Here is a 24,421-nt window from a genome sequence, read left to right on the forward strand (position 1 = left end):
TGTGTGTATGTGTGTGTATGTGTGTGTGTATGTGTGTGTGTATGTGTGTGTGTGTGTGTGTGTGTGTGTGTATTAGACTGTCTTTTGACATTAGCGTGTCTATTGTGGTCATGTCTATTGAGACTCAGAGTTCTGGGCAGCTCTGTTAGAAGTCAGAGCTCCGTTTGGTGCATAGCTCAGTGTAGGGGGTTGCCTGCCTCTGTCTGTGAGTGTGCCCAGCAGGAACCACCTTATGCTGGTGTCTTGGCTTGGGGCATCCTGACTGAGAACTAGGGACTTATTGCTGGAGGTCTGGGCTCTGGAGTCTCTGTCAGAGGAGCCTGGACTGGAGTTAGAGTGTGAGCTTTGTGGTCTACTTTTATTGAAGCCCTTGGGGACCCAGCATGAGGAAGGTTTGTCAAAAGCTCAGTCCTTCCCTGGCTTGGTGGCCTCTTGCTGTCTTACTAATGTTAAGGTCTATACCCCTGAAGTCCCTATACAGCATCTGTCTTGAGCTCTCCTGTGTCTTTGGGTAGCTTTATGAGGTTATGGCCTTTGTAGCTTATTCAGGCAACTGAGGCAAAGATTTCCTCTCCTCGGGACCCAGACAGGCACTGAGTGGCTTCCCTCGACCTGCTCTGTTTGATCTGTGTCCTCAGGGGACAGAGAGGACTATGCCATCTTGTGTCACCAGTGAGCTGGGGATGTACAGGGATGCTGAAAGGGCTGGCTGTGATCTCAGACCTGGGAGGAGGCAGACATGGGGGTCACTCTACTGGGGCATGTTAGCCTCAGCCGGTGCTGGTGTAGGTAGCCACCCCCTGACACTGGCCTGACTCTCTGGTGGCCTCTATGGACAGCAGAATAGGCTGGGCTTCCACTCATGCCCTGCCTATTGCTGAGTCTTTTTGTGCAAACAAGAGAGAGGCAACTGCTGCACATTAAGCCATGGGGATGGTCAGCAAGGCCACCTAGTACTGTCTGTCATTGTCTGTAGCCAGCATGTAGTCAGGAGCCACCTGTCTGTTCAGGGAGCTGCCTACATGACCGGCAAGGCTTAGGTCCTTTTCCCAGGGGGTGAGAGAGGAAGGCAGCAGAGGACATAGCTCAGGCCCCCAGAGACCCTGCCTGAAAGTATGTCCGCTGCTGTTTCACTACCCCATCCCGCTTCCTGGTTCTCAGAATCCCAGACCTGACACACTGTCTATGATGGTATCTGAAACAGGAAGTATCCTTGACTTCCGGATACTTCTGAGCTGATGGCGCACATATCTGTGCACACACGCACACTCAACACGCAGGCCTACACACACATATACGTATATATTCAATAAACACACACAAATGTGCCCACATTTGTGATACACACACATGCCTGCATACACACACACACACACACACACACACACACACACACACACACACACACAAAGATACTCATATACCCACATGTACAAGTGGACTAGGGAAGTATACTGTCAAGGACACACACACACACACACACACACACACACACACACACACTTCCTTCCCTTTCTCCTATCCTTATCTTCTGCCTCTCATCCCCAGCCACTGCCTCTGTGCCTCTCTAGCAGGCTGTTGTGCGCCTGCTCGCTCTCCCACTCAAGATTAACGTCGGAGACGAATCACTTGCCGTCTCCGCACAGAGTCCCAGCAAAACAAAAGATGAGCGATTCCGCACATTGGAAGGGTGGGGGAAATTAATTAGGAATGACAAGGGACATACTCTACCGCGTTGCACCTTCTGCTGCTGATATGGTGGCCGCTGTTGTGGCCCCAGCGGGTGCATGAGTGACAGGCTTCTGGACACTAGGCAGCTGGTGGGTCCCTGTCCACTCACCATAGCCTTGGGCAGTACTGCCTACTACCTATCCACTTCCCCCAGCCCCTGGCCTCTGCATGCCAGCATCCAGAGACACAGAGGAGACAGCTGACTTAAGTTTCTGTTAGTAGGAGGGGCTGTCCCCCAGAGGTGGGACGTATGCACTGTGCAGTCTAGACCCTGGGTTTGGAAGCTATGGTCTTATCCCTGGCCTCTCTGAGCCTTGGTTTTCTCTATTGCAAAAGGGAGGTCACAGCCTAGTTGGGGTTCTGTGCCCAGTAACAAATGGCAGTTTCGTCTGAGACACTACTTAGCTGTGCTGTAGCTGACCCTTTTGGGAGTGGCTTAGGAAAGCCTGTCTTTAAGGGAACCAATGGGAGCATCCTACAGATAAGTTGGCCTGAGTCCACCATACAGGTAGTGAGGGTCCCCCAGCATCAAGCTTTCTGAGCACCAGAATGCAGGTGGTGACACCGGGATCCAGGTTCCTCCTTGCAGAATGGGCACACTGTGCCCCCTGGGCTGGCTCCTGAGAGGGTGAGGACGATTAGCAAGGGGCTGGCATCCTTGCTAGAGCTGTCATTCTAGAGCTTGACTGGCAGGTCCTAGGGCGGGACTACCACTTGGAGGGTGCAGAGGGGAGAATACTAACCCAGAAGTTCTTCATGCCTGCAGCCTTATTCCAGAGTGCCTGCTGGCTTATTCCAGTTTGCATTCATCTTTCATCGACGTTCTTCTTGAACATAGCTTCCCTGAGGGCCACCCAGCTCAGCCTTCTGCCAGGTATAAGAGGCACAAGGGCAGATCTGAACACTGGCCCTGTGCTGGAGAAACCTACAACAGGCCATCACAGTGGGGGGCAAGGGGGTACCTGTGCCAGAGGAGAGAGGTGATCAGGGGACACTTCTGGAGGAGATGGCTTTTGAGTTGGGCCTTATGAACATGAGCCATGGTGAGAAGTTAGCACCTCTGACGTGGGGTGGCAGGAGACCAAGTCTGGGGATAGCTACAGGCTTGGCTGCTTACGGAGCAGAACAGGCACAGTCAGCTTGTTGGGGGAACTTCACGGGAACCTGGGCTTCATTGTCTGAGAGTCAGCTAGGGTAGGTTCAAGGGCCCTGTGTGCCAAGCCACCAGGACTGCATTTTTTTTTTTCCTGGAGACAGTGGGGGAGCCGTGGAGGGATTTGGAGGTGCCACAGGAAACCTGTGGTAGATACAGCCTCTCCCCTGATGAGCCAGGCTGAAGGCTCCTCCCAGGGAGCCTGTGGGAGCAACTTGGACAAGAAGCGTCTGTGGAAGGGAGGGCTGGTGCCTGGCCACCCCCAGGGGCTTTTTTGCATCAACCATTAGCTTGAGCATGGGATGCAGGGGTCTGGGATCCTGGTCCAAATCCTTCTTGCTCCTGTGCATGCTCAGATATGCTTGCCTTCTCTGTGCTAACACTTCCTGTTCCTGAGTGGGGAGCTCCCGGCAGGTTTCTCCCAAGAGTTAACTGAGCAACTAAATACAGAGGGTGTTACCATAGAAGGGTGGATATTTTTATCGTTTTGGGTTGGAAGAGAGAGCCTGGCTCTGGACCAGCACTCTGGGTACCCAAGTGCTGTACTCTGGCTATGTCACTTGGGTATGGCTCTACACCCTAGCTCCTGTGCCTGTGGGAACCATAATGGCAGATATCTCCCTGGGTGGGTGAGGGGCCCCTGAGCTGCCCCTCTGTGGATGTCCCCTCAGTGTCCCATAGGGTCAGTGCTCAAGCATGACCTCTGGCCTGCAAACACTTTGGGGTCAGGCCTCCCTTGCCCTACACTCTAGACCTAGGAAATGGGTTCAGCCAGAAGGTCACTGTACCCCGGATGAACCTCGGGGAATATGCCCACTCTGGGGCTGAAAGCTTGCTCCGGAGAAGCAGAAACTAGAACCAGGCAGGCTCCGTTTCAGCTGCTTGCTATAGAGGCGTGTCTGTAGCCCCATCAGCTGTCAGGGAACACAACTTCACGCTTCAGGGGGACCCTATAATGATTGGCCATGAGGAGGTCATTTATATTGGCTAAGCGAGCCTAATTAGGTTTGATCTGAAGGTTAGCAGACGCACACAGAAAAGCTGTTAAGGGGTTAACCTTGGAGAGATTACGTTGTATTCAGTGCTCTGTTAAAGTTTGAATTAATTTTTCCCATGGGTTTGCTCACATTCTAATTTTCAACTAAATGAGACATCTGTTTCAGAAAAGGAAAATTTGCTCTGGTTGTCATGGCAACTATCATTCTGTAAGAAAATTATTCCAATGGTTACTTTAGAACAGAAAGACAGAGATTCAGGACATAAAGCCGCCTTCGGCTCAGTCGGAATTCTGATGGGCCACCCTCCGTGGCTAGGAGATGCCTTGGATGGTGAGCCTGGTGGCAGGTGGATGTGGAGCCAGGTCCAGATGTTAGGTCGCGGTGGAAGCTGGTCCAGGGGCCCTTGGGCACCCCAATATTGTGACTTGAGGGCCAGGGCAGTGCCTATGTGTGTCCTTCCTGGGAAATGCCAGGCAGCCATACAGAGCCATATAGAGAGCTGGTCACTGTGGTGGCTCATCGTGCTAGGCTTCACTGACTACAGCAGATCAGGGCACCCCCAAATAGCACTGGAGGCACCAGGGCAGACTGTACACTGAAGACAGCTCCTCCTTTATCTCCTGGGCCTGAAGCAAGTGGTGGTTGCTCTGACCAGAGCCTGTCCCCAAAGGCCTCCGTCAGGTCTCTGGAGTCTGCTCAGACCTTGCCAGTTGACACAGCCAGCTAGGCCTGCCCAGCACCCAGGGAAAGCCCTCAATGACACTACTGCTGAAAAATCTTCCAGAAACATCCCTGCAGTCCCAGTCTCCCTCTGCTTCCCAATGCTAATGGTAGCTAATGACATCTGGGGGCATTGCCTGTGTGGAAATACTTCCCCGAGGTCCCCGGCTGTCCTCGGCAGTCCCTTCTTCCTCCATGTTGCTCTCAGCGGGACACAGCAGCTGTGCTCAGGGTCAAGCCTGGGAGAGGTGAAGGGCCAGTGTGGGGCAGAGTCAGTATGGCTGACCCCAGACCACCAAGAGGTGAAGGAAGTCCTGCTGACTGCTGCTCCCTAACCAGGAGTAAGGCAGGAGCTCATCTGTGCCTGTGTGGGGAGGGAACAGCTCAGGGCTCGATGCCCCGCTGAGGTCTGATTGCCCACCGTGCTCTGCGTGGAGTGCAGTGTGGTGCTGGCATGAGTGGCTCCTCTGGGTCTCCCCACGAGAGAGAGTCAGTGTTCGGTCTCCCCCCCCCCCCCAGAGCGAGGTTCAGTACTGCTGAGGGGAAGCCGGTTGGCAGCGGTGGCTCCAGGCTGGCTTCCAGGGTCTGTGGGATATCTGCTGTGTTTCAGAAAGCCACACCCTGCCATGGCTCAGGAGAACTCACGGGGAACTTTCCCCATTCTGATGAAGCCTCGCTATGTAGGTATCTGATGAGGTTTTTGGAAAATGAAGACTGTGTTTGGAAGACAGCACCAGACATGCACTGCTCCCCGTCCTGTCTGCTGCCAGGGCACTGAGTGGCTTCCGCACTGTGTGGCCTTTCTGACTCCTATTCCCACCCCTTCAGCTGCACAGCTCTGAGAGTCCTAGACAGTGGTTCAGAAACCTTGAGCGAGGCCCAGGTCTCCAGGGTGTGGCAGGCACGGTCCAAGGAATCTGTAAAGAAGGGCTGCCGGTCCCAACCAGGGCCAGGACAGAAAAGGACCTGACCTTGTCACCAGGATGTGCGACTGGGCCAGGTTGGGGACGGGGCACAGTTGAGTTAAAACTATCTAGCCGAAGTTTCCCTTCCTGCTTTCAGCTCCTCTGAGGTCTCCTCTCCTGCAACCTCACTAGAAACACTCTTGTCAACCATCAAAACTGCAACTTGAAGAACCCTGCTCTAGATAAAGCCTTACACCTGCGCTTGGCAGGTGCCTCCTAGGAGGTGTCCGTGGTGATGGGTGTAATGGGGATGATGGTGGTCGCAGAGGAGATGGTGATGGTGATAATAATGGTGGTTTCATTGAGAAATGATGATGAAGGTGATGGTGATGGCGACAGAGTTGAGGATGATTGTGATGCCCACATGGAGGTGATGGGGGTGACAGTGGTGACGATGGGCGGAATAGGGATGGTGAAAGCGATGATGGCTGTGGTGGAGGTGACAGCTGCGCCGGGGATGGTGATTATGGCTGTGCTGATGTGAATGGTGGCAGTGCTGAAGGTGGCGATGGAGATGACAGACGGTGAAGGTAACGGTGGTGGAGGAGAGGGGGATGGTGGCACAGTGGCAGAGCTCTGAGTCCTCAGAACTCCCGGCACAGGGCTCCTGTGGATTCAGGCATCTTTCTGTCATGGTCACCCTAACTCTCTTAAAACTCACCCCTTGTTCAAGGTCACACAGGTGGCAGGTAGTGGACCATTCTAACCTTAGCCAGTTTGGCTCCAGACTCCTTAAAGCTGTGTGGAGAGAGAAGAGGAAGGAGAGGGAAGGGAGAAGGGGGAGGGGAGGGGAGGAGAGGGGAGGGGGGAAAGGGAGAAGGGAGGGGGAAAGGGATAAAAGGGGGAAGGGGAGCAGAGGGGGAGGGGGAAAGGAAGGAAAGAGGGAAGGGGAAGAGAGGGGAAGGGGAGGAGAGGGGAGGGGGAAAGGAAGGAAAAGGGGAAGGGGAGGGGAAAAGGGAAGAAAAGGAGAAGGGGAGGAGAGGCGGAGGGGAAAAGGGAGAAAAGGGGAGGGGGGAAGGGAGGAGAAATAAGGGGAGGGAAAGAGGGGAAGGGGGAGGGGGAGAAGGGCAGAGGGAGAGAGAAAGATGTTTTCCTTCAGGAGAATGCTTAGCTTTCTTCAGATGGACATGAGCAGGCTGGAGTAGGCCTGTCTGAGGGAGGAGGCTCCTGATTGAGCCACCTCTGCCCGGTGCTGTTCTTTCAGTGGCTGATTCCAGTCTAGCCACTGTCCCCCCGATGGACACTTCCCATGTAAGGGAACCCTGTGGGAAAGGTGTCCGTTCTGTGGCTGGGCCTTGACCCCTGGTTCTCCCTTTACACACCTGGACAGGGCCACCTTCTTCACTGGTGGCTCTGGAGGCTGCTCCAGGGGGCAGAGGAAGCAGGTGGAGCCACACTGCCTCTGAATGCCTGTGGCTTAGCAGTCAGGACTGGGGTGGTGGTGGCTGGTGTGTGCTGCCTGGCTCTGCCAAGCTTTGCTGGAGGTCTGTGTGATGGACCAGCCTCCGCCTTGAGGTGCTGGCTATGACATAAGGCACCAGGGCTGGTCAGTGTCCTGATCACAGTCACCAGAGGGCCCTCATTTACACAGTACTTACCTGCTTCCAGGGCTGGGGTCGGACACAGGAAAAGGACCTTTGACCTCCCCCTCCCCTGAAGTGACCCAGGGTGGCCACCTGTCCTTCACACAACCAGGTCCTGCACTGCAAGCTTGATGATCAGAACAGTGGCCCTGTGTCCCCCAGGCATCTTCCCTTCTTGTGTAACACCTAGCAAAGACCTCAGTTGTACAGCCCAAAGCCTGCACAGACAAGGCTGGGAGTTCTTAAACAGGGTTCTGTGGAACCCCTGCGAATCCTAAGTAGGGGCGTTGGTGGCTGCCATTATTATGGAGCCCTTGGGTTTATAGACAGGGGTGTCAGCCGTGTTGGCCAGGAGTAGGATTCAGGTGGCAACTTGGAGCCCATGATGGGTCATGGGAGAGTGGTCTGACCTGATCAACTCACAGCATGTGGTGGTAGGCAAAGAGCTACCTGCAGCACCAGGCTGCATCTGCTCCTGGGGTCTGTCTCACCTCGGTCTGGCTCCATTGACAGCAGCCGGCTGTGAATGCAAAAGTCCCCCAGACCGTCCCAGGTTCATTCAGATTGAGCTCCCAGGTGTCAAGCTCACCCTCACAGCTGCTTAGCCCTGTGACCTGTACCCTTCTCTGTGACTGTGCCATGCTCCTGAGGACCCCCCCCCGCAACTAAAGCGTCCCCCTTTCTCTCCTAGGCAGCCCTGGTTCTATGGCTGGGGATTCAACCTCCCGAGAGGCCAAGCGCTCCTGGAGAAGTGGAATCTTATCCCGGAAGGAATTGACATCCTTATAACTCATGGACCACCACTGGGTAAGGTCTGCGGTCTCCAGTTTGCCTCAGCTGGGGGCTTTGGAGGATGGGGTGTCTGGGGTTGTACACAAGGAGTCCTGGGTTGGTTTGCTGGGTCTAACTTGCTGGGGTGCCACTCTTACCAAGCCAATGTCACCAGGGCTGAGGGCTCCATCTCCCAGTGTTGCTCCTGTCTGGTGCACCCCTACTCTGATATGAGCTGAGGCTGTGGCTCACCTGTTGCCCCTTCTAGAATCCACTGGCTTCCTGCCTGGGGCCCCTTAACCTGTCCTAGCATGCCCCAGCCTGCCCTAGTCTGTCCCAGCCTGCTCCAGCCTGTCCCAGCCTGTCCCAGCTTGCTCTAGCCTGTCCCAGCCTACCCTAGCCTATCCTAGCCTGCCCCAGCCTACCCCAGCCTGCCCTATCCTGCCCCCTCTGCTGTCCTTCTAACCTGGCTCCCAGTTCTTTCCTTTCCCTGGTGATGCTGGTGGTCCTCAAGCTTGCATCTTGTTTAGCCGCCGTAGCCTCCTCACTACCCTCCAGTCCTGGGTACCTGCTCCTGCCCCATTTTCGGTGGAGGGGGCCCTGAGGCTGGGGCCTCTGCTGGGACAGTACAAGAGGATGGTGGCTGGGCTTCTGCTCCTCCCCAACTGGGCCTCCAGGCCAATGGGCTAAGTCCTTCCTCAGTTTCACCTAAGCCACGTGGTTCTGTGGCCTTCCTGCTCTCACCCCAATTCCTGCTCTCCTCCCTTACTTCCTCTATCTTATTTCCTTCCCTCTTTCCTGACTTCCTTTTCTCCTCCTCCCCTTCTGTTCTTCTGATTATCTACCCATCTACCCAACCATCCATCTATCTTCCTATCCACTTATCCATCCATCCATCTATCCATCCATCCATCCGTCCGTCCATCCACCCATCCATCCATCCACCCCCCATCCATCCACACAACCACCATTCATCCATCCCCATCCATTCACCTATCCATTTACTCACCATCTGTCCATCCATCCATCCATCCATCCATCCATCCATCCATCCATCCATCCATCCAGAAGTCATAGCCTTTGGTCTCCTTGCTCTCCAGATGCCCTGCCCCAGCCACAAAGCACACTACACACCTGCTTTGGGAATGCCCATGTGCACCATGCCCCAGCAGGTGCTAATGTACTTCATTTCAGATTGAAGTCATCAGGGCAGTTAAGGTGCTAGAGACCCCCACCCCAGTCCTGTCTTAGCCCCCACTGCCACATAAGGATGGGACTGTGTGCTTCCAGATTCTAGGGCAGCACTTACGTCTGTTAGATGAAGCCAAGGCACAGAGCTGTGAACCAGTCTGGGAGGTGGAGGAGGAGCTATGGAAACTAGGACCTAGCTCTCCCAGGAAGCCCAGTGCTACTCATCACCCACTGCATGTCTGTCTCCTTCCCTCCCCTATTTCCTCCCCCTGCCTGGCTGTGCTCTGGTCTCAGCACCCCTCTTGTGGTGAAGCTTGCTGGGCACACGGAGTTGAAGCTCTCCAACCCTTGCTGGCAGCTCCGTAGCGTCTCTCGCCCACCCAAACAGAGAGGGGCCGGCAGAAACCTGATTGCTCACTCAAGTCATTGATTATTTTTCATTTGTGTAGCCATGGAAAGATAATAAGCCACCACCATATGGGGCAGCTCCGGGAGGCTGGCGGCCAACAGACACAGTGGGCACCACGAGAGGGTGTCTCAGCCAAGAAAACTAGCTTCATGCTTCTGTGCACCAGCCCCACCCCCATGTATCCCAGGCTGGGCTCAAACTTTTGATGTAGCCAAGGATGGACCTTAAACACATGATATTTCTGCCACTACCTTTTCTGTGCTAGGATCACAGCCATACACTGTCACGTCTACAATGCCCCAGAGCTCCATGCCAGATAGACCACAGCTTCTGTGGGTTTCGTAGAGAAAGTTTCTGAATGGGAACTTCTCCCTCGGAGACTGTGGAGGCTCCACTTTGCTTCCAGCCACTGGGATACCATGGACTCAGTTTGCCCTTCTTCTAATGGGTACAAGCAAACAGCATCTGTAGTGGTTCTATGCACCTAGACCCAGGTGCCTGGCCTCCCATGGGCTCTTGTAAAGAGTCTCTTAACCCTGTCAAGGAAGAAAGATTGTGCCTCCAGGAGTTGCGTTGTGACGGGGCTTTTCTCTGAGGCATGGCAGGGTTCTGGAGCTTGCTGCACGGGGAGAGAGGATCTATGCTGGGACTGGGGCATGATTTCAGGTCCCACCCAAGTCTGTGCTAATAGATGCCGGACGTGCAAGATGCCCGCTGTCCCCCTCAATGCCTTGTCTTCCCCCACAGGCTTTCTAGACTGGGTCCCCAAGAAGATGCAGCGCGTGGGCTGCGTGGAGCTGCTCAACACGGTCCAAAGGCGGGTCCAGCCACGGCTGCACGTCTTTGGCCACATCCATGAAGGTGAGTGGGTGGGTGGGAGGGCAGGGAACCTCACATGGGATGCCTCTACCTAATTCTGCTCACTAGCTCCCGCTCTGACTTCTGCAAGAAATAGCCCAGCTCTGCGGCCCATGCATAGCCTACTTCACACGCCCGCTGCCGTGGTTCGCACGGCAATGCTGCTGGCTAACAGAAGGTGTACTCACTGGAGTGGTAGGGGTATCTGTACCGTGAGCAGGTGGCTCACAGTCCTGGATGCTCCCACTGCACCCTCACAGCCCATCCCTGCTTATCAGCTTACCTTCTTAGTCCTCAAGTGTTCTTCCTGGAGCCCAGGTTCAACATCTGATGCAAACCCTTGTTGTTTACTGGGTCTGCTTACCCTGTCTGTGGGGTTGGACCAGGGTTCCTGGGACTCCACGTTGTAGTCGTCTAAGAGTTTTATAACTTGGAAGTAAATAAACTCTAGCCATTTCTTGAGCTCCTCTGAGCGCTGTTTTGGGGTGTCAGGAGAGTAGAGCACGTTTGTCTCTGGACATGTTCTCAGATGGCTGGGCAGGCAGGCAGGCAATGAAGGCAGAGCACTGGAACTCCTGGGAAAGCTCAGGAACAGCGAGTTTACAATGCTGGTTGTCTTCTTGGCCTCTCGTGGGTATTCAGGGACAACCTATGTAAGGTTGCCAGTGACCCAAACAACACCGTACATGTTTGTATCGGCAGTGGTGCTCCAGAGAAGAAAGGGAGAGCGTCCCTTCTGGTGTGAAGGTGGTATGAGCCAGAAGGGACTTCAGCAAGCAGAGGTGGTGGATAGGGCATGTAATAAAAGACAGGAACGTAGGGCTGGCGAGGTGGCTCAGCCGGTAAGAGCACTGACTGCTCTTCTGAAGGTCCTGAATTCAAATCCCAGCAACCACATGGTGGCTCACAACCACCCGTAATGAGATCTGATGCCCTCTTCTGGCAGCGTCTGAAGACAGCTACAGTGTACTTATGTATAATAATAAATAAATCTTCAGAAAAAGATTTTTTAAAAGATAGGAATGTGACAGTGGTGATTGTGAGGAGAACAGAGATGATGATGAGGGTCACAGTGGTGACAAAGATGGCAGTGGTAGTGACACTCGGAAGGTAGTGGGTATGGCGGTGATGTCATGGCAGGGCAACGCTTGTAAGGAAGAGGGTCTTGGTGATGGTGATGGTGGTGTGGTGATTGTCACAAGTAGATGGAGAGATGATAGTGATGGTGTTGATGACAGTGGTCGTGAGGAGGTAGTGGTAGTATTGACGGTGGTGATACTATAGATAGGGATGATGATGTCATCATGATGGCAGCGATGATGTCATAGTGATGATGGCAGTACTGGGAATAGCAACAAGGAAGGTAGTGATGTAGTCTGGGGCATAGTGCTGCTGATGGGCATGGGGATGATGATGTCATCATGATGGGGATGAAGATGTCATGATGACATCAGTGCAGTCTGTGGACATAGCACAGGAACACACCTGATCCTATCTGATGAGATGGAGATGCTGGGGACTATGGAATCAGGTGCCTATACCTGGTCACATCTACTATGCTGACAGTGGCCATAGAGACCATGCTGATGACCACCTGCTGAGGAAGGCGATATGAGGAGGAGGAGGACTTGCTATGTGATTTTCCTGTGATATGCACTGCATTTGGGCGTTGACCTCACTTGGTCCTCCTGGCAGGCTCAGAAGGACCTATTATCACTTCCATTTGACAGATTAAAAGACCCAAGTATGAGAACTGTTGTAGCTTGCTCCAGACATGTCCCACCCGCTGTGGCAGTCCCCCCTGTAGCTGCCGCAGCCACTCACCAGAAAGCTCCCGACCATGGTCTGATAGGTGCTGCTTACTTTCCAGGGTATGGCGTCATGGCAGACGGGACCACCACCTATGTGAACGCGTCGGTGTGCACTGTGAACTATCAGCCTGTGAACCCCCCCATAGTCATCGACCTACCCACACCCCGGAACTCCTGACTGCTACCCACTCCAGTTCTGCCTGTCCATGTCAGCTCTGTATGTCTGGCCGAGAGCCTGGATCCCCTAACCCACTTCCTCCCATGCAGAACAGCCCGGACAGTCCATTTGGCCACGGGACCAGCCAGCAACGAGTAGAATCCTTGGGATCATAAGAAATCGCCTTTGTCAGCTTTCTGCCGCCTGCAGCTGGGGCCTTGAGCAGTCCCATCAGGGGCACCAGGCTCATTTCTGTGTTCTGTGTGTGCATCTGCCCCTTCGTTCTAAAGCCTAACACACTCACAGCCCTGTCTCACTTGGGAAATGACAGAAGCTCGGTTCGACCGACACCCTCCGGCTTTGAGAAGCCGCTGCTTCTCAGATGGAATTTGGGAAGTTTTATACGAGATGCCTAGCTACCCAAGTGTGTCTGTGTGGCTTGTGAGTCCCAAGGTTGGGCGAGTATATGGCCTAGGCTCAGGCGGCTTTTCTCTGGCTGGAGGGAAGGAGATAGACTTATTCCTTATGTGCATGGGTCTTGGGAGTGTTCAGGGACATCTCAGGAATTCCGACAGCCCCAAGCCAGGCCTAGAGCAGATGGCTTGGCTTAGTCCCCCATTCCTTCCTCAGGACCCTGCTGCCAATGTGGACAATGGCTGAGTGTCTCCAGCTTCTGTCTCAGAACCTGGATTTGGGGAGGGGAGCTTTGTTCTTTTGGGTGGCCAGAACCTGCTGGTTACTCACCACAGTGAGGCCGTCATAGATCGTCTGGGACCACACGACTTTGGAGATCACGATGGCCAGGGGGTTCTGTGGGCTGAGACCTATCCCTGGTCATGTACATGCCCCATGTCTGTGGCATGTGTGTGCTCCTCCAAACCTAACCAGGTTGTTAGCGTCTACAATGAGCTCCATCCTCCATGTGATTGATTTTTTTTTTTCCTTCAGAGGGTTCCAGGAAGCTTGTCAGTACCACCAATAACCGGGAGGTGGCGCAGTTACAGAGCCACCCTGGGTGCTGATGGCAGCTCATCCTCTGGCTGCAGTCTTTCTTGAGTTAGGCCTGGGTGAACCCATCTGCAGAGGACAGAGCCAGCAGGCCCTGAGTCGGGGGGAGGCAGAGTCCACCACTGTCTGTTTAAAATGCCAATATTTGTTCTTTGTGGACTCTTTTTTGCACTCATTCCGATTCTTAGTAACATGTCACTAAAATAGTATTATTTGTCCCGACTCTTGATGTTTTACACCTTTTATGTCATGCATCAGACACGAGGGCCTCACTTGCTTGGCCTGGTTCCAGCCTTGGGGACCAGATATCCTGGTACCTTTACTCGGTATAATTTTGCTTTGTCTACAGATATTTCTGCAAGGTAGGTTACTCTTGCCCTATTACAGAGATGAGGCCACTGAGGCCAGGGAGGAGAGGTCACGTGCCTGAGGATACACAGCACAAAAGGGGCAGCAATGAGATTTGCACCTCCATCTCTGGCCTCACACCCTCACCCTCACCACCGGAGTTTTCTCCCTGCAGAGCAGGGCCTGGGTGGAGAGTCTCCCTTCATTCAGAAGGGTCCTGTTCAAAACTGGCTCTTGTTCATTCTCAACCGCGAGTCCCTCAGACCATCAGGAATCCTGAGCTTCTGGCTCAGCATCCCAGCATCCTGTGAGACCCACTCCCAATTCTTTCTCGGCTGAGCTCTGAGTTGCATTCCCAGGCCACCTTTGGTGCCCTACATTGGCCAAGGACAACTGTGCCCCACAGGACACAGGACTGCGGGAATCTTGCTTGGGCCAAGTGGTTCCTGGTGTGGGGGGACATTTACAAGGTCTCTCTTCGGTGCCTCAGATGCATGGCGTGTTTGGGGCAGAGAAAAATACATCTCCCGTGTGCTTTCTCAGCTCCTCAGTTTCTATGTGGACCAAGAACTATAAACTTAAAAAAATTTCCTAGGGCATCTTCAGAATGCGGCATATTTTTATGTGGAGAAGAAAAGCTGTGGAGGCAGCTGTCTTGAAGAGAAAATTCATTGGAAGTCCTCAAGATTTGAAAGATGGCGGCCTGCTCCTCAATCATTTTGGCATAACTTGATTGTGGCTGTAATTTTTTTTTTTTGTCAAGCATGTCAGACAATAAAGTCTTTGTAAAAAGAAAAAGCTGAGTTCATCTGGCTGCTCATTCTGTGGGGGTCCCTGAGTTATGAGGGGGCAGAGGGAGGAAGAACTCCAAGACCTAATGGCTAAAGACACCCCCCCCCATGTGTTGGTGACTGTACTCTCTGCTTCTCTCACCCCACCCGTCATGGGCGCAGGGACTGCAGACCTCATGGACAGGACTGGATGTCTGGGCTTCTAAACAAAGCATTGTGGTATGTGGCCCAAGTGCTGGATTATCCTGAATGTGACATGGCCAACCCAGCCATAGGCAGGCAAAAGGTTCATGGGTTGCCTAAGAGCAGCATCCTGGTTTTAAAGTCCCTCCCAGCTACAAAACTTCTACCATTTATCGCCAGCTGTCCATCCAACTATTCATCTTTCCAGTCAAGCACTTGCCTGAAGATTCATATTTTCATATGTCCATCCATCTCCTCACACAGAAAACAAGCACCCATCCATCCACCCATCCATCCATCCATCCATTCATCCACCTATCAAGCTATAAAGCCAAACAGCTAGCCATCTATTCATCCATAGAACGATCCATCTATCTGTGCACCAACAAAGCTGTCCATACATACACTCATCTGACCACACACTACTGATGAAAACATTCATTTACCCAGTCCCCTCAGGATATCACTCTATGTATCCATCTAACCCATCCACCATCAAGTCATCCATCCTTCTGTCCTTCCATCTGTCTCACATAACCCCCCATCCAGCTCTGTATGGACCATCCACAGTCATTAACACTTCCCAAAGGGTCTGGCTGGCTTGGATGATGGAAAGGGTGGTGGTGGTGGTAACAGATTTAGGAAGGAAGACTGATAAGAAAGGTAGATGTGAGGATAAAGGCCCCAGAGAGGCCAGGACAGCAGTAGATGTGGCTGCTGGTCACTGGAAGGAGTTGTGGACATAGAACAGGTGTCAGGAAAAGCCACATAAAAAGGGATACAACTGACATCATAAGCAAAGCCACAGACCTGGGGCAGAAAAGGCCTGAGGAGTGGCCCCGGGGCAGGTGTGCAATAACAATGTCCCCATAACCTTTCCTCAGACAGGTCCCCTGTCCAGGGTCCCATAGGCCTGCAGCATCCTGTCCTGGGACCTTGACTTCTGAACCCTAGTCTGTCTGAGGAACCCCACCAACTTCTACCCATAACCACTGGAACCACACCGTAGGGTTCCCACACAGGGCGTGTCCCTCTGAAGCTGTCACCTTTCGATGTCACCACACTGCCATAGCTGCTTCAGTACACAGTCTCCGGGGTCCTCCTTCCTTCCCCCTCTGCCTTCCTTCTCACATCACACACGGAGAAGGCAGGCACGCTACGACTGAGGTGTACCCCCTCTGCAGCCCTGCTGAGACAGTGGCAGAGAACCAGTCTCTGGGGACTCACCAGAGCACATGACTGTCTTGGGCCTCCTCCTGATCCTGCCTCCTAAGGGCTGGAATCACAGGTGACTACCAGGTACGGGGGGGGGGGTGCCGTGAGGGTCAGAACCCTGCTCTTCTTGCTTGCACACATGCGCTCTAACCACCAGGCCATCTATATTCTGGAAACAAGTCTCTTCCCTGTCTCTGGGTTGGTCTTTTTAGTCCCATCCTCAGGACAAATGTTTTGATGAAGCTTGATTTCATTTCTCTCTCTCTCTCTCTCTCTCTCTCTCTCTCTCTCTCTCTCTCTCTCTCTCTCCTTGTTCTTTGGATACGGTTATCATTTGGGGCAGGTGTTTCCCAGAGCCTCACATATTGACAGCATATTGACAGATGGTCATCAGCCAATGGCTGAACTGGGAGGCGGGGTCTAGAAGGAGGAAGTTAGCTCACTAGGTATATAGTTAAAGCTGGTCTTGGGACCCCAGCTACGGTCCTCCCTCCCGACTGCCACAGGTGAGTAACCTCTCTCCGCCATGCCTTCCTGTTACGTGTGCCACATGCCCAAAGCAACCAAGCCAATGGACTCTCTCTGAGCAGGTGAGCGAAAAATCAACCTTGCTTTCTTAGAAGTGCTCCATCTTGGGTATTTTGCCCTGTTGAGGAAACACCGACTCGGGTGATGCTTTCAAACTTGAGGTTGAGTGGATTGTCTCTCACTTGTTAGTTCTGCTTCACACACCTGTGCAGTCCCGCTCATCCTTTGGCGTGAGGTCTGCTAAGGTTCACCTTTTACACACAGACACCGTTCCTCTAACCCACTGTACTGGCTGGTTTTGTGTGTCAATTTGAGACAAGAGTCATCAGAGGGATGAGCCTCAGTTGAGGAAGTGCCTCCATGAGATCCAGCTGTAAGGCATTTTCTCAATTAGTGATCAATGGGGGAGGGCCCAGCAAATGGTGGATAGGGCCATCCGTGGTCCTGGGTTCTATAAGAAAGCAGGCTGAGCAAGCCAGTAAGCAGTACCCTCTGCATCAGCTCCTGCCTCCAGGAGCCTGCCCTGTGTGAGTTCCAGTCCTGAGTTCCTTTGGTGATGAACAGCAATGTGGAAGTGTAAGTTGAATAAACCCTTTCCTTTCCAACTTGCTTTTCGGTCAAGATATTTCATCACAGCAATAGAAACCCTAAGATACCCATTGTCTTTGTCCACATTGGAAATCAGCTGGCTGCATCTGTGTAGGACATTTCTTGGTTCCCTGTTTTGTTCCATCACCCTCTTGCTGACACCATATTCCTAACCACTGTGCTTCTGAATGCACCTTCAGAGGAGCCGATGTGAACCCTCCATCCAATCTGCCTTCCGGGTTTTTGTTTGTTTGTTTGTTTTGTTTTTTTAACTCTTGAGGGAGGGTAACTTCATTTCCTTTCAACAATACATTTCTGGGTTAGTTGGTTCCTGTCTACCAAAAACACTGAGCTCCTGGCTGGAACTGTGGAGGCCGTGCAGGGCTGGCAATGGCTGAGTGGCTAGTGGCATGTGCTTCTCTTGCAGGAGATCAGAGTTCAGTTCCCAGACCTACACTGGGTGGTTCACAACCACCTGCAGCTCAGGCTCCAGAGGGCCAAGTGCCCTCCTCTTCTGGTCTTTGCCAGTGCCCACACACACCTGGCACACAGACACATGCTCACACATAGAATAATATCAATCTTTGTTTGTTTGTTTGTTATTCAAGATAGGGTTTTTCTGTGTAGCCCTGGCTGTCCTGAAATTCTCTTTGTAGACCAAGCTAGCCTCAAACTCAGAGATTTGGACCCCAAACCCCAACACTATTGCTGATGCCAAGGAATGCTCACAGACAGGAGACTAGTAGGTCTGTCCTCTTGAGCGGTTCTGCCAGCATCTGACCAATACAGATGCAGATACTCACAGCCAGCCATCGGACTGAGCTGGGGACCCCAATGGAAGAGTTAGGGGGGAAAAACTGAAGGAGTGGAAAGGGATTGCAGCCCCATAGGAAGAACAATATCAACTAAATGGAGCCCCCAGAGCTTCCAGGGACTAAACCACCAACTAAAGAATACACATGGGGGAACCCATGGCTCCAAATACATATGTAGCAGAGGATGGCCTTATCTGACATCAGTGGAAGGGGAGGTTCTTGGTCCTATAGAGGCTTGTTGCCCCAGTGTAGGGGGATCCTAGGGGGTAAGGTGTGAGTGGGTGGAGAAGCACCCTCTTAGAGGCACTGGGGAAGTTTGGATGAGAGGGGTTACAGAGGGGAGACCTAGAAGGGGGACAACATTTGAAATGTAAATAATAATTAATAAATAATTAAATAATAATAAATAATTTAAAAAGGAGAAAAACCCCTCAGAGACCTGCCTACCTCTTCCTCCTGAGAACTAGGATTAACAGTGTGTGCTATCGTGCTTGGCTCAATAATACAGATCTTAGGGGAAAAGCACAATTGGGGAAGACGTGTCCACAGTACAGGCTTCCAACCCAGAAGCACCACACACCCTTGCCCTGATTTTGATCTGTGGTCTCGTTTTTTCAGTGCTGCATAGTCTACACCGCACGGGAGGACCTGGGGGGGAATTGTAGGTTTCTGGAGGGGGGCTGTCCCAAGTGGTATTGTTTGAAAACTCCCATTGCAGTTGTGAATGCTAACTGGAGATGCCAGTGGCGTCTAATGACCTGATGGCACACTGCCTGGCTAATTCACCTGATGGCACACTGCCTGGCTAATTCTAGGAGCATTTTGACCCTGTGTCCTGTGCAGACAACCATGCTGTTGGACAATTCTTGTTTCCTCACTGTTATGGCTGCTGAGAGACATTTGTGTGGGTGCATGTGTGCAGGTACATGTCTGTGCACAGGTGTGCCTGCATGTGTAGGGTGCACATGTGAGTGTGCATGCGTATGTGCAGCCATGTAGACCAGAGATCAACCTTGGGTAACTTCCTCAGGTCCTCTCTACCTCATTTTTGAGACAGGACTCCACTGACCCTGAAGCTCATCCAGTAGGCTAGGCTGGCCTGCTGCCGTGTCCCAGGGATTTACCCATCTCCACGTCCCCAGCGAGATCCCAGGCACGTGCCCCCAAGCCCTGCTTTTAAATGTGGGGCTAGGGAGCCCCCACTCAGGTCCTCAAGCCTGGGTGGTGCTCCCTTTCCTGACAGCATGTCCTCCCCGCCTCTGATCGCATCTTTGATTCCATCTTGATCCCTGTTGACTGATTTGTACTTCTTACATAATTATACAGTATGTGTTTAGTGGTTGCTTTACAGCTTGCAGGGACATCTTAAAGCACCCTTGTCTGTCTTAGATAGTCCTCCTTGTCACTCACAGGAGCAGACCCTACCCTCTCAGCACAAGCTCGGCTCTTTGTCCTCATTCTTAGAGGAAAGAGTCTCAGTTGAGGAAATGTCTCCACGAGATCCAGCTGTAAGGCATTTTCTCAATTTAATGATCAATGCAGGAGGGTCCAGCCCATTGTGGGTGGGGACCAGCCCTGGGCTGGTGGTCCTGGGTTCTATAAGAAAGCAGGCTGAGCAAGCCATGGGGAGCAAGTCAGTAAGTAGCACCCCTCCATGGCCTCTGCATCAGCTCCTGCCTCCAGGTTCCTGCCCTGTTTGAGTTCCTGTTCTGGTGAACAGTGATGTGGAAGGGTAAATCATATAAACCCTTTCCTCCCCAACTTGCTTTTGGGTCATGGTGTTTTGTCCCAGCAACAAAAACCCTAAGACACCCTGTAACACTGTTTTTGAAAAACATGTCACCAACTATTAATTTTTTTTGTTGTCAAGACAGGGTCTCTGTAGGTCATGCTAGCCTTGAATTAGTCTCCCGATTACAGGTGTGTGACACTGTGCCCAGCTTCAGCCTTTTAAATTTTTGGTGTGTGTATGGTGTATGTATTTCTGTGTGCATGTAGATAGAGGTCAGAGGTCAATGTCAGGTGTCTTGCTCTCTGCTGTATGTATGTATGTATGTATGTATGTATGTATGTATGTATGTATGTATGTATTTTGAGAGTCTCTTGGTGAACCTGAGCTTGCAGGTTATCTAGCCTGGCTGGCCAGCAGCCCCAGGGATTCTCCTGCCTGCCTCCCCAGGGCTAGGATCACAGTAACGCACCATCATGGCTGGCTTTCACGTGCTTGTGAAGCAGTCTACCCACTGAGCCACATCCCCAGCTCCTTACTTTTTTTTTTTTTTTTTTTTTTTGCCTATCTATAAAGCCGCGTCCCTGCCTTGGTTAGGTCTTTAGTGAGCTGCGGTGTGTTGGTCCTCGTCTTTGGCCATTGTGGTTTCTGGGGAGAGGTGTTCCGGTTCTCCCTCCCTTCTGTAGGAGGGCATCTTTTCCCTTGCTCCATGGTTGTGTCTTACCGGATGCTCCTGGGTGAATACCACTCCACCTGTGTTCTTCCCGCTGCGGTTTAAGTTTCTTCAACAGGTTTGTGGAGGCTCGCAGCCATTGTATACTCAAACGCACCCCGTCTGGGTTCTCTTCCTCCCCCCTTCCCTGCTCCCCTTTCCCATTCTGTAGCCCCCGGCCTCCTGGCCTCCACACTTTTCTCTCTGCATCTATCCACACTTCTGAGTGCCCGCCCTTTCATTCTTCCCGTTTGCTGGACAATATGCCGTTGTCACTGGTGGTCTGAATTTCCAGTATTTTCCCTGAGCCCTCGGTTTTCCCCTCTGCCAGAGTTTTCTGTGCAGTCACTTTTACTGTATCCCCTTTTCCATTGCAACAGGCATGCCAGCTGCTTTGACCTCTGGCAGTTTCCAAATCCACGTCGCATTTGAAGCAGACGCTTATCCCTGCAGTCTGTGGGTTTTGGAGGATCAGGTAATATTTTTGCTGAAAGCTGGGCATGTGCACCAAAGGGATGCCTACCCTAGTCTATGCAGGGACAGGGAAATGAATATTCCAGGCGTCATGGGCCGCCTGCAGAGCTGCCTATCTCTCCTGTTGCCACACCCTCTTTTTCTCTCAGTTCCTGAACAGTGGCAGAGTCTCAGCCACCAGAAGGTCAGGAATTGGCTCTGGGCTCTGAGCAGGGAGCGGTATCAGAAACCATGGGTTCTGAGTTCAAGGTTGTGTGAGAGCCAGTGTGGGGAAGATAAAGGCCAAAGTGTGGGATGGGAGGAAAGCCAAGGTCTAGGCAGATGTGTGGGCACCCACAACCCCTCACTCCATCCTTCACAATCTGGCTTTAAATAGGTTACTCAAAAAAAAAAAAATCCAGGGACCCTTGTTGTTTCTGGGCTTAGAATGACACTGACCAGATCTTCTAATAGCCCAGTGTCTCCTGGTGTCCCAATGTGAGTGAGGGGCTGCAATGTGACCCTATTGCATGTGTCACATTGGGCATCTGGCTGGGAGTGCCGGGGAGCTAGGGATGTGGTCAAGAAAGCAGGTGTCCCTGAGCCATGAAGTCCAGCAGAGTAGATCCCTGGACCCAATCCACCCAAAATGCAGTTTCACTTTCTTCTCAAGAGGGATCCAGAGGCTGGCCATTCCTGGTTAGAATAGAGATGTTTACCAAGTGTGGGTGCAAAAGGCAGGTCCCCATTCTCACTCTACCAGCTGGACTTTGTGCCTGGTGTTCCCGTGAAGAGTGGAGGGATGAGGGTGGCAGTGTATGCCCTGCAGCATAAGGACGCCTTCCTCAGGGCTCAGGAGAGGAGCCCCAAGCAGTGACCTTAGAGCTAGACCTTGGAAGGAGTGTGGGACTCAGCGTTAGAGGGCAGGGGCAGGGACGTTGTCCTATATCTACTGCTGTATAAACACAAGGACCAAAACCAATTTGGGGAGGAAAGGGTTTATTTCATCTTACAGCTCTGAGGTCACACCCCAGCCCTGAGGGAGGTCAGGGCAGGAACTGAAGCAGAGGCCCCAGAGGAACACTGCCTACTGGCTTGCTCCCCCTGGCTTGCTCAGCCTGCTTTCTTGTGTGACTTAGGTCCACTGGTCCAGGGGTGGCAGTGCCCATGGTGGGCTGGAGCATTAATCGAGAAAATTGATTAGGCTACAGACTTACCTACAGGCCAATCTGGTGGAGGAAGTTTCCCAGTTGAGGTTCCTCATCTTTCAGATGACTCTAGCTTGGGCCAAGTTGGCAAAACAAACTACTCAGGACAGACATGGCCACGGGCAACAACTGTCCTCCTCTCCAAGATAGAAAGTGGGTGCGCTGAGGCAGCCTTGGCCCTTGAATAATATGCAGGGGCCGTGTGGCTAGGAAGGGGGTGCCCTGCAGGCAGTCATGAACAAACCCCCAAGAATTCCAAGTTTTAAAGCATTTTATTAGCTGTAGTTCTTTTAAAGTCTCAAGAGTCATTCCCCACAAAGACTATTTTTATTTGCTCAAACTAATGAGTGAGAGCGCCCGAGGCCAGCGGCCGCCCCGTGGTTGCCCAGAGAGGCCTCAGCGAGGGTTAGAGTAGGAGCCTGTGTCTCCTGAGAGTCTGGTGATGGGTAGGGTAAGGTTCTGAAGCAGCTCTGGGGGAATTCACTAAAAGCCCTCCATTGTCTGGTTTTTACTAGTCTTGGGGACAGACCCTGATGCCCCATCTGTCCCCAGCGCTGCCCCGCCTGGATGCCTACTGCAGGAAGGCACGCAGGAAGTCGTTGTAGGAAATCTTCGAAGAGAGTGATTTGTCATAGTACTCAAGCACGTGGAAGAACTCCTCCTCAGACAGGTTGATGCTGTATTGCCGCAGCACCTGGGGGCCAGGAGACCGGTGAGCAGTGGTAGCTTCGGGTCAACCCCCTCCTCCTCCATCCACAGGCTCAGGGCATGGCGCGGCCCTGGCTGAGGATTTGAGATGCCCACGGCTGTCATCTCTTTCCTCCCAAGGAAAGAGCCATGCTTTTTTTTTAAATTTAATATCCAGAATGAAGTGGACGCTCCATGAGCCACCTTGGACCATAAGGTGGGGGAGGAGGCTGGGTGCTGAGGGTGGCAGGACTGGATCCCTGACCCCCACTGCTGTGCCAGCTCTGGAATTCCCCCACACTAGACTTCTCCACAGGAAGAAAGAGACTGCCCCCTGAAGCTGCTCTTGCCTTGTTCACCCTCACAGCCCAGACAAATCCTGTTCGGGATCCCTAGCAATGTGTAGCAGTCAGGTTTTAGGTCTCTCCTCTGTGGCTGATGTTAGCATTCATTCCTAAAAAGAGATTGTAACGTGGGCTGAAAGTCCCCAGGGGCACCCTGGATTGAGGGCAGCTGGTGGACATCGGGATCAATAGGAGGAAATCAGAAGAAAAAAACTGTGCCCCAACTCATACCCATCTGTTCCCCACCTCTGGCTCTGCTAGAGATGTTCCCATCTTCCCATCTTCCCTGCTGGCCCCTCCCTGGGTCCCTGGGAAGGGGAAGGGAACCTTCTCTTATTGCTCCCCATCCTTGACGGATGAAGACATCCCAGGGATGGCCCCAGGGTGCATGGGAAGCTGGAGCAGGGTATGAGTTGGCTTGTGGGTGGGGAGCTGAGGGTGGCAAGTTTCAGAGTTAGCTGGAGCCAAGGGGTACCACTCCAGTGTGCACTGTGGGGTGGAGTGGGGCTTCCTGCATGGGAAGCCTATATCACATACACACTCTTGGGCTGTCCCCACTGTCCTAGGACTCTGATAGGACAGAAGAGCAGGTCTGAGGCCTAGATAGGGGCCTCTCAATACACACACACACACACATACACACACACACACACACAGAGGAAGTTTCCAGAAACCTTTAGGGAGAAGAAGCTGTAGTGTGCAAGTAAGGGGCAAGCAGGCCACAGCCTGAACCTTCACGGGCGAGCGCAGGGTCCCTTTAGAGCCTCCCATGCTGCTGGCCTTTCGAGCTTGCTATGTGCTCCAGGCCCATAGCAGGGGAGAGCAGAGAGTCTCACCTTCCTAAAGTCGGCCACACTCAGGAGTCCCGTTCCGTTCTCGTCGTAGGTCTTGAAGGAACGCCGCATGGGCCTCCAGCAATGAACGATCTTAGGCTGGATCCGTAGCAAGGCAGAATAAAAGGAAGGTGTCTCCATACCAGCTTCTTTCTAAAACCGAGATGGAATCTGAGAGTGCAAACTGTCTCCTCCTCCGCCAGAGCCTGGCTCTGCTCCGCCTCTCTGTAATGAGGGCTGCTCAGATCTACCACACCTCAGGGATGCTGAGTTCCCACGACCTGGGGTGAGGGTGGGTCGGGGAGCTGCTTCCTAGCTTCCCGTTCTCAAGTGAGAACCTTGAGAAAGGGGACAATGATCCTGGCTCTGATTCGGCCACAGCAGGTCCCATTCACAAGGACAGGTCTGTGTGTCAAAGCCATACAGAGGGTAAGACAATGACTGAGCCTTCTAGGAGGCTGTTAGGATGGAAGGTACTTGAAAAGTCACGGCGTACAACTGAGTGTGGTAAGGAGAAGTCTCACAATACTGCACTTATTCCTTTGGGTGCTACGGGATGAAGACGGGATGTCTCAGGAAGGCTTAGCTGCGACATGACACTACCTAAAGCAGACAAGCGAGGTTAAATTGAT

The 24,421-nt window shown here is 52.7% G+C and overlaps 2 protein-coding genes across 6 annotated transcripts in view; one reads left to right on the top strand and one right to left on the bottom strand.

The window, feature by feature from the left end:
* The window catches only part of Mpped1 (metallophosphoesterase domain containing 1), a 79,417-nt gene extending 64,916 nt beyond the window's left edge, over positions 1-14,501 (top strand). For 3 of the 5 annotated variants that reach the window (XM_029531057.1, XM_021216601.2, XM_029531056.1), the window contains exons 5-7: positions 7,842-7,957; positions 10,269-10,382; positions 12,250-14,490. In XM_029531057.1, the coding sequence (XP_029386917.1) occupies positions 7,842-7,957; positions 10,269-10,382; positions 12,250-12,368 (349 nt within the window). In that variant the 3' untranslated portion in view covers positions 12,369-14,490. Of the gene's footprint in view, positions 1-7,841; positions 7,958-10,268; positions 10,383-12,249 lie in introns of all 5 variants that reach the window. The other 2 variants (XM_021216600.1, XM_029531058.1) reach the window with 2 other exon arrangements.
* A 7,323-nt stretch (positions 14,502-21,824) lies between these two features.
* Efcab6 (EF-hand calcium binding domain 6) overlaps positions 21,825-24,421 on the bottom strand; it is a 190,055-nt gene continuing 187,458 nt past the window's right edge. Inside the window, exons 31-32 of the mRNA XM_021217148.2 lie at positions 23,793-23,942; positions 21,825-22,619 (exon numbers count right to left, since the gene is read on the bottom strand). Coding sequence (XP_021072807.2) covers positions 22,497-22,619; positions 23,793-23,942 — 273 coding nt within the window. The 3' untranslated portion in view covers positions 21,825-22,496. The remainder of the gene's footprint in view (positions 22,620-23,792; positions 23,943-24,421) is intronic.

Source organism: Mus pahari, chromosome 17 (assembly GCF_900095145.1).
Source record: "Mus pahari chromosome 17, PAHARI_EIJ_v1.1, whole genome shotgun sequence".
Taxonomy (NCBI): domain Eukaryota; kingdom Metazoa; phylum Chordata; class Mammalia; order Rodentia; family Muridae; genus Mus; species Mus pahari.